An 18176-nucleotide genomic window follows, 5' to 3' on the forward strand; every position below is an offset into this window, starting at 1 on the left:
ACAATCTCCATTGTTTTTAAAAGGTAAAACACCCCATCTTTGCTATCTAATAGTACAGGGCGGGACATAATGCTAGTGATGCTAGATTTGGTCTAAAGGTGCAGGGGTTTTTTGCTAGCAAAATTCCATGAAAACTAAATGGACAGTGATAAACCACTGGTGACAGATTTACTTAGGCGACTTTATCTAATGCTCATGGGTGTTGCCCACTGAGCCCCTTACTCTTTTAGGGCCTATGCAGCCAGAGGTACAGGCAGGCATCATCTTGATTAAAACCAGAGAATCATGATAGGAAATGAATGAAATTATATGCCATTTCTTGAGGAGACAACGTGTCCCTGTGAGAAACTCACAACCTCTAATCAAGGGCATGTGAGGCCAAATTGAATGGACAGTGCCTATGGGACTATAATTTTACATTCCCATTCCATCAAGAGTATCCCTCAAAATAAAAACTTGCTTATTAATCAAATCAAGTCATTAATCAACAGCAAATAATATCTTTGCCCCATTGGCATTCCCTTTGAAGTAACTGAAATGCCCTGAAAATCTGGAATGTGCTGGGGTCTCCCTTCAATGGCCCTACAGCTGTGAATTTTAAATGTATAAGAACCTCCCATTTAGTTGGCGCTTTAGAGTCACTCACTTCTCTTCAGTTCTACATCACTGGCACTTCAGGACACCCCTTCATCTCCCAATTTCACTATTTCAAATCAGACAACATATGTGTATTTCACCCTCTTTTTCCCAAATCTGTCCTTCTCCCTCTCTCTTTCTCTCTCAGCCATCCTTGGTTCCTCCAAAGTTATTGTCAAAGGATCTCTCAGCTAATTTTATCTTCCATGTTGAGGCTGAGGGAAGTCACTCACCTCATAGACATTGAACTGGCTCTGTCCTCGTGCCAGTTCTCGATAGCTGGTTGTAAACTCCCCAATGAAATCATGGCTGTTAGTGGAAAAAAAATGCTGTGAGAAGTATATAATTTCTTAATGTTTACAACTGTATTTTTCCTTCCTTCCTTCCTTCCTTCCTTCCTTCCTTCCTTCCTTCCTTCCTTCCTTCCTTCCTTCCTTCCTTCCTTCCTTCCTTCCTTCCTTCCTTCCTTCCTTCCTTCCTTCCTTCCTTCCTTCCTTCCTTCCTTCCTTCCTTCCTTCCTTCCTTCCGACAGACCGACCAACCAGCCAGCCAACTAGCCAGGTAATATACATGGGATTCCCATGAAGCCTCCCGCCAGAGCCAGCCCTGTTCATCTTCCACAAGACTGCTGCATCAGGTGTCTTCAGATAATGTCTTAGCCCAGAAAAAAGACTCTTCTTTGTCTTCTCTTCTGGATGGGTACCTTTTATAACTGAATAACTTTTCTAACCAAAAGTCCATCAAATAAGTGACAAACTACTTTTTCAAGAGTTCTTTCCCTTCCTCAATCTGTGAATTTTGTGTATTACTGGGAGGGGATGTTTAGAGAAATGCAGGGAGCTGCACTGGTGGCTGAGTGAGTCTTTATGATCTGTAGTACTACAAGAGCCATCTTTTGTATGGGCCTTCAATGTCTTTAAAGTGCGTTAGAACATACAATAGGACTACAAACCCCTGTACAATTTCTTATGTTTTAATCCAACTGTTACCTGCCAGAAATTTTAAAAGGTTTTTTTAAAAAATAGAAGTCTTTGAATACACTTACCTGCCATCTCGGTCCCAGTCATACACTTCCACTTTTATAGTTCTGAAAAATATGACAATAAAAGGTCATTCTCAAAACAAGTAGCTTTTTCTGTTGTTATTGTCTCTTCCTTTCTCTCTGTGGAAAATGTCAAGCTGCACATAGGAGATAAAATTCAGCCTCCAAAGAAAAGCCCAGACAAACAAGAAACCAAGGTGGGATTTTATATGTGTTTGTATAGATTCCTTAGATTTACAAAACATGTTAGAAATTTTTAAATTAAACATCTCATTGACTTTTCCTGCTTAATTTTCGGAGGAGTATTGATGCAATTTCTTTTCTTTTGGATCTGGAGCTGTGAACAAAACGCTTTGAATAGACAAATTCTCTTAATTTCCCCCAGGAATCCTTGTGCAGCTTGAACCATCATTAACAGGGAAGTCCACAGTGACAGTGTCCATGAACTTCAGTTTTGTATCAGTTAACCCAGACAGCTAAAGGCAATTGTGGCTGACAAAGATGCCAGGTGAACTCAGTGTTCCTGGGAAGACTATGGAAGTGGCCAAGATCACAACCCTCCCCCTCACCTCTTAATTGTGTCAGACTGTTGTCCAAAAATGCCCATGGCTAGCTGGCTTTTTAAACTCCAGCTAGAGGAGTGACAGTGATTAATTTGCCTGTGGCTGTCTGGATGTTGATGGGTGACATTTGAATTCCCAGGGGTAATGGAGTGAGCAAAAAAAGTCAGTTCACGCTTTGAGTTCCAGTTGGATCTCATTTGCAAAGACTGTGCCACATCCCCAGTGACCTTTGGAATTGCTTTCTACAATTTTTCTGTGCCTCGGCAAACCAGCCAATCTGCCAACCAAATTATTGCTCTGGCCAGTTAGCTGCAGAAAATGAACAGGTTATAAAAGCACAGGATATAAAGAAGGCTGACCCCAATTTTTAGAAATATAAAGCTTACAGTCAGAATTACTATGCCTGAAAGCCACAGAAGGGATAGGCAGCCCAATAAGTGTGTAGCTCCAGAACAATTAAAAAAACACTTAGGATGAAAAAATGAAGCTACACATTTAACAAAGTATTTAATAGGCTCAAGAAACTCAGCAAACTGATAGATACATCTTCTGTGAAGTAAGAGCAGAGCTAAAAAAAGGAGTCAGAAGTCTAGTGCTATATTACATTCATGGCAAGAAGCATAACCACATTCGGACGTAGCAAGGAGACTGCAGCAGCCAACATGATCCAAGGATGATGGTTGCACTCACATCAAGAAGCCAAACAGCAGGTGCATTCCCATGTGGCAAAGGGGAGCCAGCATGGCTTATGAATGGCTCAACTCAGATTGGATGTTTGCATAGAAAGATCACTAATCCTTCAGGGCCATTTAAACAGCTGTTGAGTTTAAGATTTTGCCCAGTATTAATGATTTCTCCCCACAAGCAATGGATGTGTTCCAAAGAATACACTTAAAGCCAATGACATTCTGACTTCTGCCAAGAGCAGCAAATCAGAGAGGGGAAACTAGGAATAGAATTTAATAAAAAGTGGTGTTAAAGGAGACAACACATAGCACAAATTATATGGCAGTGGCAGAAGCAAGGATATTTATACAAGGGTAGTGTCTTTTTTTCTGTCAAGTCACATCTGACTTATGGCAACCCCTCAGGGAGTTTTCAAGGAAACAGATATTCAGAGGTGGTTTGCTATTGTCTACCTCCACATCACTACCCTGGTATTTCTTGGAGGTCTCCCATCCAAATGCTTACCAAAGTTGACCCTACTTAACTTCTGAGATCTGATGAAATCAGGCAAGCCTGGACTGGCTATCCAATTCAGGGCTGGCAGTGCCTTGCTGGTGTCAAATAAATGGTCACCCAACAAATAAATAATTGTGGTGGGTTTTCTGGGCTGTGTGGGCATGGTCTGGTAGGTCTTGTTCCTAACATTTCACCTGCAACTGTGGCTGGCATCTTCAGAGGTGCATCACATAGGGAAATCTGTTTCACACTGTATCTAGTGAGAAGGGAAAGTTTAGTGAGGTATATTGTGTCTAGTGAGAAGGGAAAGTTTAGTGGGGTATACTGTCCACGTCCCAGGGTGGAGAACCAATCAGTAAGTGTTTGGGTGTAACTTGCTATGCACCCAAACACTTACTGATTGGTGAAAGCCTTCAACAAATAATACTGATCTTTTTCCAAATTCCAAATGTCATTCCAGGCATGAACTCAATGGTCCTTAGGCAGGTCTACTGAAACCAAAACTTGTAGTGTAGTTTGCCAGCTATAAAGTATCTGGATATTTTAGGGGTGGAGCCCGGAGAGGGTGGGTTTAAGAAGGGGAAGGACTTCAGTAGGTTATAATGCCTTAGAGCCCACCCTCCAAAGCAGCCATTTTCTCCAGAGGAACTGACCTTGGTCATCTGGAGATCAATTGTAATAGTGGGAGATATCCAGGTACCACCTGGAAGTTGGGAATCCTAAGTGTATGTGACTGAAGATTAAGACTACCAAGGAAAACCTGGTAATATTCAATAATATTTTATAGAAAATATTGTTTTCTTAGAAAGATACAAATACAGTAAATACTTGGTTCACTGGTTCAGGCATTCACTGAACTAGGAATATGAAGGTACTGCATTCCTCTTTTTTATCCAGTACTGTTTATGTAACAGCTCTTTTTCTGTTTCATGGCTTCCAAAGAAAAGCAGTTCCTTTCTCAGCATCTGCACAGAATATTATGGGGTTAGCCTCTAACCTTACCCCTTACCCACCTAACTGACCATGGGTATTGGTCATGCATTGCAGTGCCTGACTGCAGAAGTACTGACAATCTCTTCTATGGGGTTGAGGAATACACAGCTTTGATTTGCTAGGTGGGATAGGAGGGAGTGCTTAGAGAGACAATCAGTATTTATATCATCTGGAAAAGCAGCGGGACAATATCAAGCAATTGTGAATTAAAGCCTTCACAGGGAGAAATACTGAAGTTATATCTGACATGCTGCTTTGGAACATGCAGGTTTGAACATATCTCACAAATCTGCTCTTTGTAAAGGCAGAAACTGGGCTGAGGTTGGAAGACAGTTTATGTCTATGTGCCTAATTGAGGCTACTATACTGAACAGAGCAGCATATCTGAAGCAATTCCAGACCCTGTTATAGGTATCTTTAGTTTCTCACTCCTGCCCAAATTCCTGATCTTTACATAGTCAGTGTTTGCAGCTGCCAGGTTCCCCAGCTGCCATGTAAACCACTGGCAAGGAAAAGGCTGATTTTTAAAGCATACTTTCAATCAGGAAACAGAATGAATGGAAGATTGTGTTGTCTTGATCTGTGACTAGCTTGGTCCCAATGCCACATGTTTCCATGGCAACTAAAGCTAAAAATATACTGCCTAAAAATTGGGGGGGGGGGGGTGTTAGGCCCACGCAGCAGTCAAAACAAACTAATTAAAGACCCAGTGCAGGAATCGCACAGATAATGAAAAAAAGTAACTTTAATCATTTGTTTGGACTTGTTCAAAAGCAGATGAACAAGTTAAAAGATGGAGGGAAATAATTTGTTCCAGAGGCAGAATGCTGAAAATTTTACCACCTAATATTTTTGGAGTAGATTATTTGTCTAAAATAGGATGAGGCTCAAGGTATCCAATATAGATGAGATTGCCACGCAATTACTTTGGGTAGAAGACTGGGATCATGCACTCATATACTTCAGAATATCAGAATAATCAGATAGCAGGATATAATTGTAATCTTTCCCCTCAAAACCCCACTTTGCTTTAGCAAATTGTTGAAAGAGGGTCCACTTATGCTTGTACTCATCTAGGTGACCTATCAAATGCTAAAAGGACAGAAAATCCAAAAGTGCAATGAGAAATCATTAACACTAACCATCAAACTTTCCTCAAGGAACACATTGCAATAGTCTAGCAACAAATTAAAAACACATCAACACATTCACAAGGAATGATAAAATAAGTCTGATACTCCCTCATATGTTGTCTTGTTAATGATCTATCAGGCAACTAGAAACAAGATCCCAAGTCCCACAAAAGAGTTAATATAGAAGAGGTGGCTAAAAGACTTAGAAGACTTCAGCCCCTTTCAAAAAGCACTCATAATCCATTTGAACAGCTGGTAGCTAAGGGAAGTTTCTGTAATTTCAGACACAAACATTTTGACTCCCAGCTGCTAACGGATTTTTTTTTACCTTTTCTGACAAAGCTGCTTATGTCCCTTTGGCATCCTGGGGCTCAGCCTTTTTTAAATGAAAACTGCTTTCTCCTGTTTTCAGTTCTTCCTTGAGTGTCTGAATCACGGCAGCGTGCTATTTAAAATGTCTGGAGCACTTCTGAAAAGAGCACACCTCTTGCCTTCTTGCATGGGGTGTTTTTTCCCCCAGCTTTTAAAAAATGTTTTAAGATTAATGTTATATCACCAGTATTTATGTATTGAACTGTGATGGTACTATAGTTAAAATCTCAGAACAGATTTAAGTGTATCTGAACTAATTTATGATTCTTGTAAGAACAGATTAGAGAATCTTGGGCCCTTTCTGCACGGGTGGAATAGAGTGCCCTAGGGATGGCAAAAACACCGTCCCTGGGGAAGCGTTCACACAGGAGGTGCTGCTGCGAAGCGCTGTAAACCTCACTTGTTGAGCGAGGTTTTTGAAAAGCGCTGTCTTCCAGCCGGCACGGTGCGAACCGCACTGCTGGGAAGACGCCGTTTCCCCCCTCCCCTTCACTCACCGTCCCATCCAGTGTCACTCTGGAGGACTGGGGAACATGCCCACGCTGCCCTCTGACCTCCAGGGGTCGGAGGCAGCATGGGTGTGTCCCTCCAACTGCGCTGGAAATGGGAGACAGTGAGTGAAGAATAATAGAGAGGTAACTCGGAGCCACCTCTCCCGTCTGGAGGCGAAAGAGTCAGGAACGCTCGCACGCTGCTGTGAGAGCAGTCCTTGAGCCTCCACCGACACAATTCATGCCAGTGGAGGGCCGTTTCCGTGTGTGTGCGGAAACAGCCTTGGAGGCAAGGCAGGATGACTACCTAATAGATACATTGATTACTTTGAATATGAAGCACCCCACCATCTCTGCAGATATACATATTTGCATATTTACTCAGAAGTAAGTTTTACTGAGTTTACTGAGTTCAATAGGCTCATTCCAAAATAAGTGTGTGCACAGGATTACAACCACCAGGAAACCCCCAAAAAAACATACTGGAGTGGAGAAATCAAAGAGGAGTAACGCATAAAAAGTGGGTGGAGGGAGAGACAGAAGGAAGGAAGAACAATGCACCCCGCCAGGTCACTTGTGAGAATAGGAATATTGCTATAGAGAATCTGGCAGCCCAGATTCTCTACAGTTTGGGGAAAGGGACTGAGACTCAAGGAGCTAAGATCAGTAGTAATAAGAAAAAAAGGACCTAGAACAAGAGGCCGGTAAATTTTGTTGGCGCCGACAGGGTTGGAACGATTTTGAGGTCACCTCTTCAGCGGGCGGGGACGGCGGACGTAGGCAATTAAAATCCACAGTATTATAGCAGAAGCCATTAAAACAAAGAGGACTCTTTAGACACCAAGCTTTTCTCACAGCTCTCTGTAAAGCCAGGATGCACATTCTGAACTATAAAAATGCTACTCCATCGTGGAGTCTCCATGTCCTCCTCTTCCTTTCCTTTTCAGGACTTCTTTACAAGATTCCCCATCACCCACAATGGACAACTCTTCCCCCACATCCTTTCCACTTTTCTTGTTAGAGTTCAGGAAGAGGATGCCCCTGGATACTTGCCCTGCTCAGCAGTTTTTGGTTCCTTAAAAAAGACCAGTCCTGGTATTCATCCCAACTCCCCTTCACTGCGCAGGCTCATTCCGCACATGCAGAATAATGCACTTTCAAACTGCTTTCAGTGCTCTTTGAAGCTGTGCGGAATGGCAAAATCCACTTGCAAACAGTTGTGAAAGTGGTTTGAAAACGCATTATGTTGCGTGTGCGGAAGGGGCCTGCGACACCACCAGATAAGAATAAGCCCTTTTGTTGTTGTTTGCCAGCAGCGGAAGGAGCTTGTTGAACCACAGGAGTTATGAATGCATTGGGTGGGCAGCTGCAGATTTCCAGGTTGAAAACTGGGCTGATAGAAGTAAGTGGCCATACCAACTGGACTCCCACTTTTTTCTCTGATCCAGTCCAGGAGAATCACTTTCCTTTGCTAGCTGGGAGATTTTTGGAGGTTTTGTTTTTGGTCACCAGCTACTGCCATCTTGCAACTCATTGAGCTGCACTCACCTTACCACACAAAAACTGCATACCAGATGCCTCAGACATCACAGGTGTGTCTGTGGGCAGATGCAAGTAACTACTGCTGCCCCATGCTAAACAAGTTGTGCTGCATTTGGAGGCTTCCTGCTGAACCTGGGCTATGGGCTCTTGTCCCAATGTCATGCCCTAACCTTGACTCTCATGCAGGGGGACAGCAACCTGTTGTGGGGTCTAATGGTTAAGAGTGTCAGACCAGTATTGATTCAAAGGTTGTTCCAGTTATATGGAACCACGGCCCACAGAGACACTTTCTAAAGGTCACCATGTTTCTAAACAGCTTAAACTCTTTCCACTAGGAACAAGGAGCAATGAATCTACACATAAATGTTCACAGAACCCAATCTGATATTAGTGGTACTTGAAACTTCTCCCTCCCGGCAGAACTGCTTTCCCCCCCCCCCTTCAACCAAAGCATCAGGCCCACATTTCCCCATCCCCTTACTACTTCTGTCTACTTCCTCTGGAATGTGCTGGGGTCTCCCTTCAATGGCCCTACAGCTTTGCTGCAGCTAGCAATCCGATCCCCTCCCCAAACCATCCAGATTCTGAGATATCACTGCTTCATTTGCATAATTCTTGCCACAGTGTTCTCTCCATATTTGAGTTTCTTGTCATGATATTTAGGATTTTTTTACTTGCACTGAACACTTTTTCTTCTTTCCATTTACTCTCTCACCAACAGCTGTAAATGGTTTCCACATTCTACAAACAATGGATCAACTCTATATATAGTTGATTCAGAATAAAACTCCAAAATGCACCTGTGCTTTCAACAATAGAAGAAAGATAAGCACACAGTGCCAGATCTCATGTAGGCCAGGAAAAAGCCAATCAACTGCTGCAGTAAAAAGTTCACAAATTGTTATGAACAACAAGAATAAAAAACCTAGGGCAAGTCAAACCAAAACATTTTGTCAACATGATCATGCTAACCAGCAGGTGGACTGAAAGATCTGCCTCAGGCAGCAATTGTGAGAAGCAACTCAGAGGCAGCAAATTTGGACTGAATCCAACTGGTTTTCAAGATACTATGGCAGTGGGGATGGAAAGACCATTCACTAGGGTGCTGGGATACACAGTGTAAGCAAGGCTCGTGGGGAAGTTGCTCTTGGGTGGCACTATCTTATGACATTTCTCCATGGATGTTTTTAGAATAGCCAAATCCTGACATCTGAGCCATTACTCAGGCCGTTTCCGCACGGCCTTTTTATGGCGCCCTGGGGACGGGATAAACGCCGTCCCCAGGGAGCCGATGCGCTGAAGCTGCGCTTCTTACCTTGTAGCGCCGACCTGACTACACTCCCCCTCCCCCAGAGGCTGAGCCATACCGCCCTAAACAACAACCCTTTAAAGGGGTTGTTTTGCCCTGTAACAGCGTGTTCCCAGTGGCACAGTGCGAGAACAGCACCCGCCCGGGAACACGCTGTTTCGCACCCCTCCCGTCCCACTCACCTTGTCCCCGTCATTAGGCCTGCTGGCCTCTGCAGCCCCTCCCTCACTGTCCTCCGACCCCTGGAGGTCAGAGGGCAGCATGGGCGGGGCTTCAGAGGCCAGCAGAACCACGGGGACAAGGTAAGAGACGAAGGGGAAAGACAGAAAGCTGACTCCATGCGGAGCCGCCTGTATCCCTCCGCCGGCCTCCCCTGAGGCCGCACGCACGCTTGCCTTTTAACGTCTGGCAGCCCTCCATACGCCCGGCAGAATTCACCCGGCATGGGGGCGCATGAGCTCCCGTCTTGAAGCCTTGACCTCAGTGTTTGGCCATGATGGTGGATTGGATGCAAGTGAGTTGGGTAACTGAAGCAAAATGCAAACTAGACCATAGCAAAAATTATAGCTGGCAGACCTTGTGCTTGGGAAGGGATCAGGAGGCTGTGATCCCCTTCACGGATAGAGACAACACCACTCTTGGAGTGTTTGACTGCAGCATTCAATTGCAATTTTTGGCTTTTCAAAAATTTCTGTGTTCTTAATACCTGATCCCAATATTGGAACAGAACCACCTTTTTCTTTTGAAGTCCATAGAGTAGATGATGAAGAGGAAAGTTTAAATTTTTGCTGGAATCACAGGGCCTCAATAAACCGTGACCTTGGGTGCATTTTTGTGTCTTCTTTCCCTAATTCCAAACTGAAATTATGCAAAAGCAGCATCACGCATAAAAATTAATATATGTCAACTTGTCTATGTGCTACTCTGATTTACATTTCAGATTTAAATATGTATCCCCAGAGAACATTTTAGTATTCAAAATGACTGGCAGATCTATTTGTTAATATCTTCTTCTTTGACATGTCAGAGATGCATGGCCACATCTTTATCTCTTTGCATTTCTATTATTGGCAGCTGTGGAAATGCCCGAACTATGTCAGACCTAAGACACTACTCTCTCTCTCTCTCTCTCTCTCTCTCTCTCTCTCTCTCTCTCTCTCTCTCTCTCTCTCTCTCTGTGGAATATGCTCTTTTCTGATGTAAGTTGCCCCCCAAGCTGCTATGTGCCCTGATACAAAAGCATAAATGCTGTTCCATCAGGTCAAATAGCTTTTTGGTGTGGCGAGGGGGGTTAGTTTATGTTCAGAAATGATACAGAGGACAGGGTTAACTTTCTCCACCCCCAAATACTGCAATTTAGATTCTCCAAAAGCTGCTCCTAATAGAAATGTATTTTAAAATGGAACATCTCATAATAGTTCTTTAACGTCTTCTTTTGTCTAGCTGCAAGGCCTGGGAAGGAGAGAAAAATACCCTGGAGGAAGGAAGGAAGGAAGGAAGGAAGGAAGGAAGGAAGGAAGGAAGGAAGGAAGGAAGGAAGGAAGGAAGGAAGGAAGGGAGAGAGAGAAAGAGAGAGAGAAAAAAAGGAAGGAAGGGAAGGAGGGAGGGAGGCAAGGAGGGAGGGAGGGAGGAGGAAGGAAGGAAGGAAGGAAGGAAGGAAGGAAGGAAGGAAGGAAGGAAGGAAGGAAGGAAGGAAGGAAGGAAGGAAGGAAGGAGGGGGTGGGGAAGGAGGTGCGCTCACCACGTCCCAAGTGCAACTTGCCATCATTGGTGTCGCCGCCGCTGTCTATCCCACCTGCTTGGCTGAAGGCAGGGCTTGGGGAGGATGGGGCTGGGGCTTGGGGAGGATGGGGCGGGGGAGGGGCTTGGGGAGGCGGGGCCAAATGGATCTTTGGGGCTAAAGGTTCCCAACCCCTGATCTAGAGAGACTTGTATCTGAGCAATGATGGCAGGTTTTGGTAATAATAAAGAGAGTTTTTTGTATTCTACACAGCAAATATATCAAACAGCATCAGAAGTTCCTTCATAAAATATCCTGCAAAATTTATGGCATGCCCTATCCTACTACTGCCATTTGTCCTCAGAATCTTATAGGCAAAGTTTCCCCATATTTGTGTGAGACATGCAGTGTTCTTGATCTTAGACCCTGCCTGGGCTCTAAGATCTATGAATGATGCCTGCCTGCAGGAATGAAAGCTGTCTGGAACTAGTTGAGGTGTTTTCTGCTGCCCCCTTCCTCATTTGTGGTATTTAAGAGGAGATAAGGTTGGTGTCCTCCCTGCACGCTTTCCAGGCTAAACCCACAATGTTTCTCTTTTGGAAGGTCATTGATGGTGCTTTGGAAGGTCATTGAGGGATTGAAATCTTGATGATTCTAAATATTCTTTAGAATATTTATTAACTTTATATTAATTTTACAAATGAAATTGCTTGTTTTAACCTGTTGTGAACTATCTAGAAGATCTTTGAGTGAAAAGGTGATCTAGAAATTTACTGAACAAACATGCAATGACTGAACCAATGGAGTTCCCTCAAAATCTGTAGTTTTAGACACTGTTATCAGCAATCAACAAACTACAGTATATGAATGTCCTAGAAAATACAACCCCCACTGAAACCATGTAAAGGCTATTTGGATGAGTAGACCATTCTTTCAGTTATTTTGGTTGAAACTGGCTTTCCCACATCTGGATGCAACCTTCTAGCACAGAGGTTTTGTGAAATTGAGCCTTAGAAACAAAAATGGACTACTCTATCTGACAGAATTACATGCCAACATCAATGGGAGTCAACACAAGACTTGTAATAGCAGCAAAACTACCTTCTAACAAGCTCTAAGAAGGCAAATTATATTAGCAGAAGATTTCATTATACTTTTGTTGATATTGAAATGACTGAAAGTTCAAGATGATACACATTGCTAAAAGTGGAAGGCATAATCCAGCCAAGTATGAACACCTTGTTTAGTAAGAAAATGTTAAGCATTTTCTCACTGAAATAAAAGGAACTGAAACCTTCTTAATTTTAACAGGCCCTTTTGTTCATACTGCTCCTTTTGCCTGGAACTGCCTCCCCCGCCCCAGAATACCTGCATAATATTGCCTCCCTTCCTTTAAACTTCCTTGTCAAAACATTAAGGTTTTGGCACATTCTCTTAATTTCCACTTCTTTTCTATCCCTGCCTACATTTCCATCCTCTTCCTTTGTTGTCTTCCATCAGCAGAATTATAGTCTGTAAATTGCTTAGGACACAGGAACTTTTCTTCCTGTGCAATGCCCACTGATGGCACAATATACTCAAATAATATCAACAGTAGCCATAATGTGTTAAGTATTACAGAACTCAGTACTGTGTGCCCATAACTACAACACCATGAAACTGGAGATACAGCTCTCTAAGTCCAAAGATTATATTATCCTTTGGGTATAGCTGGAAGTACTCAAATATTCGGCAATTAAAAACTAAAAGTAAAACCTGGAATGAAAGAAAATTAGCAATTTCCAGGTCATCAAATGCAAATGGATCACATAATGATCATCCTAGGAAAGCAAACAGGAATCCTTGAAATGGAACTAATATAATTTTTAAAAGGGTATTTGAGAACTTTATGAAACCAATAAGGACCAAAACCCATACAAAATGTAATTATATAAATATAAGTAGCTCATTAGATATATTGCTAATATCCAAAAACTTGACTGAATGCATACCAGGTCTTAATCCAGTAGTTACTTTATGTAAGAATAAAACGTTTTTGAACAGAATACACTGAATGAGTATTTGTCAAGACACTGGACTGCAATAAATCAATTGTTGAACAAGAAAGGAGCCCACAAGAGTTTGTGGGAGGCATCTAATTACCCCCTTCCCTCTGCTTTGCCTGCTTCCTTCTTTCCTTCCAACATAGTGAGCTTACACAGTAGAAAGATTTAAAGCTGGGTCTACCAGATTCTAATCTAAAGCTCTGACCACTACACTACACGGCTTTTATGGGGTGGCTACTGTTAAACAGTAGCAAGCAGCTACATCTGGAGAAGTGCCCTTCCCTTTCCAATATACTGACAGAAACCAAGGCTTCAAGGCTGCCCAGCAGGGGTTGCCCAGCAATGGCCACTGGGGGCATTTGTTTTTGAAAAGCTAAAGGTACTGCTTTTATTATTTGGGGATTATAACACTCTTCCCCCCACGTGTACATACATATTCCAGATTTTTCTCCAAACCTGGGGCACCTTTCAGGTTTGAGGAAAGATCTGTTTTTTTCTGCTCATGATTCCAGTCTCTGAATTTAAGTATCCACAGATCTGGCCATGATGAAGATTAGATATATTCATGACACTGGACAATCAAAAAATCTAAGACTTTGGGAATTACCATGCTACAGTGCTGGATGTGGATTGGAGAGACTTTGGCTCATTAACTCTCCTTACCATTCTCTTCCTTTCTCTAAAACAAAACCTCTTGGCTGGTGGGAGCATGAATCAAGTCAAACTGTAGTAGGCTGTAACAATGGCACTGGTAGAATACTAACTTCATTGGAGTTTTCTCAGCTATATTTTTTGATGAAAGTCTTAGCATAAAACAGCCTCTTTTGGCGCATGTTGTCTTGGGTTTGTCTTCTTTAAGAAGTAGTCATCAGTCATGTATCATATGTGCCAATGTCACATAATAATTGCAACATAATAATTACAGGAAGAATTAAAAAGTTGCAACATAATAATTACAGGAAGAATTTAAAAGTTGCTTCACACTTTTTGCTGAGCCCAGGCCCAGTGCTTTGCTACTATAAAAATGCAAGATGTGAAATAGATATATGCATCTTCTGACATGCAGAAGATTGTGGCTGTTTGGTACCTGTCTAGCATCTATTCCTAAGTTTTTAGTCATTGAGGCCTCTCCTTCATACTTTGTTTGTTTATTATGGCAAATGCCAGTGGACTTGGACCATGCATGATGTGCGTAGGGAACTCTGAGTTAATCATGTTAACAAGGCACCAATAGGTCCACATATACAATGGTAAGATTCTTGGTGAAATGCTAACTTTTGCTACCAGTACTGTACAGCTGTGGAAGCTAAGCTAAATTGTTGCCTACTTGAACAATAACTTCATATCAATTTCATTACAACAACAGGCTCAGTTTTTTAGTTCAGAATCACTGCATCACTCCAGCAGTGGACAGGTACATTAATTTCATTCCCATATCCCTGAAGATGCCCGTTTGGTCAAGCTATGCGATAGATGACAGCCATCCACTAGTTTGATAATGTCACTTTTGATTTAGCAAAATATGTCCTACGGGAATCAACCCTAAGCCACTGTTTTCCACTCTTTCACCAATTTATAGAAGAATGTTATTTGATAAATTTTATTTAATATTTCCCCTGAAGACCTGGCTGAGGAAAGTCGTTACAGGAAATTCTATTAAAGAGCATAAGAAGGTGAAACATGAAATGAAGTAGAATGTGCTGTAAGTTCATTTCTGGAGAATGACAAAGCATAATATTAAATAGATGAGAGATGATTTTTCCAAAAGGTTCTGCAGACTTCCAAGTTACACTGAACCCTTAGTCAAAAACTATAATGAGCCTCTGAGTCACAGGATAGTGTCTTAATCATAATGGAGTTTCCTCTTTTGCTTTTATTCTGAGTTTTGCACTGTTTGCAGATTTATCTCATCAGGAATCACTAAGCCATGCAGCACTAAGCGTCTAATCAATGACAAATGTTACAGGATAAACTGGTAAAAGCTACAATTAAAGTATAGCTCTTGTGCAAAAGTGTAATCATACAGGAAGATGACTGTAGGAGCTACTGTGTTTTACCACAACCTCAAGCTGAGTGAAGAATATATTGTACTGGGTAATGGGCCCAATTATTCTTTCTGTAATTGACTTTCCTGCATACCAGGCATTCTTACTATCCTGATTAACCCAACCATCAATCCCCCACTGGCAAGAGTATCTCTCTCAAATTGTTACTGACATTTTCTGCAGATTTAGGCATAGGCATAGCAGCAGCACTTAGGAATACAGCAGAGAATCCATCTTCAGGGCTTCTCCAATCAGGTCTTTCCCAGACCTTGCGCCTCATTTCCTCCCATCAATCACCCCTTAAGCATATTTCTCTTCCATCTGTGAGGAGGAGGGAGACCACCCAAGAGAGTCTTCCCCCACTTCCATAATGCTGACACAGAACAAAAAAACATCAAACTTCAAACAAATCTGAGCTTTAGGATTTCAGAGACAGATTTTTTCAAGTCTCCAGATGGGTTAAGGGAGAAAGAATATTTTGCACCAAAGTATTTCAGGATGGGACACTTTATATGGTGCACAGTACTGTAACCAGTTGATGTGTACTCTAATTTATCTTGAACGTAAAAGCCCTGTAGAATCAGACCAAGGGTACATTTAGTACAGAATCCTGTTTTCAACTATAACTAGCAAGGTGACTCTGGAAGAACTTTAAGCAAGGCAAGAAGGCAACAGCCCTCAGTATTTGTCTCTAGCATTTCCTATTCAGGAAATAGGTGTTGAAAGAGAGTGTTCACAAAGCCATGATTCCACCCCATAATATTAACAACCAAAATGCCTTCACAGGCCTCACAAGTAATAAAAACATCCCTTGGAGACTTGGAAGAGTGACAGGCAGAATTTCTCAGAGGAAGACAGTGAGTAGTAAGGTCTATGTGAGAATTCTTTATATATTTTGGGCACAAGGGACATTTTGTTGGCACCTAACACTGAATTCCTCTAACATTTCTCCATTCCTCCCTCTTATGAACAAGCACCCACGCTGTTAAACTAAACCAAGCGGTTGACACTTGTACCTGTCATAGTCTCCATTGCAGAGGGCCCGTACAGGGATGGAGAAGGACTGCCAGACAGGGTTCAGAGTGTTCTTCACCACTTCTGTTTTGTGGCAGATAGTAAACCTGGCAGAAAACAAAAGGCCAATTATGTTAGAAATTAATCCCAGCAACTGCCCTAGGTTAGACACTGAAGAACACAGAACAACAACCTCATTAAAACTCCCACCTATGACACTTAGATTCTGCCAGCATCCATGAACAAGGGAATACTCATACCGGTTGGATCAAAACCAAAATGGATTACTTTAATAGCTGTACAGGCTGGCAATGTTGGCCTCCAAGGCCTTAAAGCAGTAATAAGCCTGCCCTTTACCTACTGTTAGCAAAACACAGAACGAACGTAACAGTGCAGTTTTCTCTTCATGCAAGTAAGATTCTCCACTGGCAGCACAATATCCTGGTTGAGAGGGAGTGATGTGAAGGTATTAAAGGACATCCTGTTTCTAGTCTTCTGTACTAGAAGGACAGGATAGGCAGTGCAGGGGTGTACACTCCTTAGAAGCAAAGCCCACCAGAAATACAACATTTTTTCTTTAAAATGTGGTGATGTACTGTTTAGAAGTCACAGGCACCTATCTCAGTATTTGTCCTTTTGTTGTTGTTGTTGGTGAACAACTAAGATAAATATTTCTGCGTACTTTATTTATAAACCATCTTTCTCCCCTATCGGGACAAGAGTGGCTACCATCGTTCTTCTCGCCTCTATTTTCATTCTCACAACAACCCTTGAGGTAAATTAAGCTGAGGCCATTTATGCACACTTGGTCTCCTTCTCTTTAAATGTGCATTCCCTTTGGGTTTGATTCATGCTTACGGACATTCCTCCTGCACTTCAGCACTCACCTCACCACAGATCAGAGAAAGAATGCGCTTTTGAAAACCTCTTTAAGCATGATTTCTTCCCCCCTCAGTTTGATGGAAGAGTGAATGAGGGCAACATGTGTTAGCATTTCCTTCAGTTTTCTCGCTGCTCCCCACCCATACCATACTACCAGCCACTATTTCAGGGGATGTTTATGGCTGCCTTCCCTTCCTCATCTCTCTCATCTCTCTCCAGCTACTGCTGCCTTCTTTCCTCCTTCCCTTCACTTCTCAAACCCCCAGCAAGATGCTACTGCTATTTTTCCAAGCAGGTTGGCTTTCCTGCCTTCATTTCCTCATCTCCCTCTCCATTTCAGCTGCCGTTTCGTTCTCCCATCCGTTCCCCCTGCCCCCCATCACCAGCCTCCAGCAACATTGCTTGCACTTTTGAAGTTGGTTTGTCGGTGCATGTGGGGCAACTAAGAAAGGAAACCAGAAATTATGGATCAGCCTGGATCAAACAAAAAGACACAGAGAAACTCCACTCCAAAGCAATCAAAGGCAAGCAAGGCAGGTGGCACGTACATAAAGGGCCTCAGAGTGTGTGACTGGCCCAACAAGCTTCCATGGCAGAGTGCGGATTTGAACCTAAGTCTCCTAGATCCTAGTTCAACACTTTAATCACTACTCCACACTGGCTTTCTTATGAGAGTGATGAACTGCTTCATTTTCAAAGAAATTAAGAACATTTGTATGCATGTATGTTTGTAATTGATGACATCAGAGGCATCTGTTAGGTACTTGCACAGCTGCACTCCACAGAGCATAAGTTCCATGTACCATGCCCACACAGGCATGTAAAATAAATTTTCCCAAAAGACTGAAATAATGGCTGCTTCCTCACAGGGTTTCCTGCCTGCCCCCCAAAATGGAGAGCAGCATGCCTGTGCATGTAAAGAGAGTTTCCATACAATGTGGTCTCATTGAACACAACCCGCAGGCCTTTCAGGGCTTTCCTCTTTGAGCCTGGTCAGAGAAATCAAATCCCCCTCCCCTAATCTGGCTCAAAGGAGGGACTGCGGGGTGGCTGTAGACTTAGCATCCTTGTAAATGTTTCTCCCTCAGCCGGTATGGGACACGGGGGAGGAGTGGAACTAATTTCTGCATTCCACACACTTTGAAACCCCTTTTTATTTCATTCCTCATTCTGAGCCGTGGCATAGGGGAAATGGCATGATTGCTGA

The 18176-nt window shown here is 42.7% G+C and overlaps 1 protein-coding gene across 7 annotated transcripts in view; it reads right to left on the reverse strand.

Annotated features, from left to right (window-relative positions):
* Positions 1-18176, reverse strand: part of LOC125432581 (copine-5-like) — a 164197-nt gene that overhangs the window by 42928 nt on the left and 103093 nt on the right. For all 7 annotated transcript variants that reach the window (XR_007244497.1, XR_007244498.1, XM_048496268.1 and 4 more), the window contains 3 exons: positions 16090-16194; positions 1682-1723; positions 870-945 (listed from right to left, as the gene is read on the reverse strand). Coding sequence is in view for 5 of the 7 variants with exons in the window: in XM_048496268.1 (XP_048352225.1) it covers positions 870-945; positions 1682-1723; positions 16090-16194 (223 nt within the window). In the remaining 2 variants the exon portion in view is untranslated. The remainder of the gene's footprint in view (positions 1-869; positions 946-1681; positions 1724-16089; positions 16195-18176) is intronic.

Source organism: Sphaerodactylus townsendi, linkage group LG05, assembly GCF_021028975.2.
Source record: "Sphaerodactylus townsendi isolate TG3544 linkage group LG05, MPM_Stown_v2.3, whole genome shotgun sequence".
Lineage (NCBI taxonomy): Eukaryota > Metazoa > Chordata > Lepidosauria > Squamata > Sphaerodactylidae > Sphaerodactylus > Sphaerodactylus townsendi.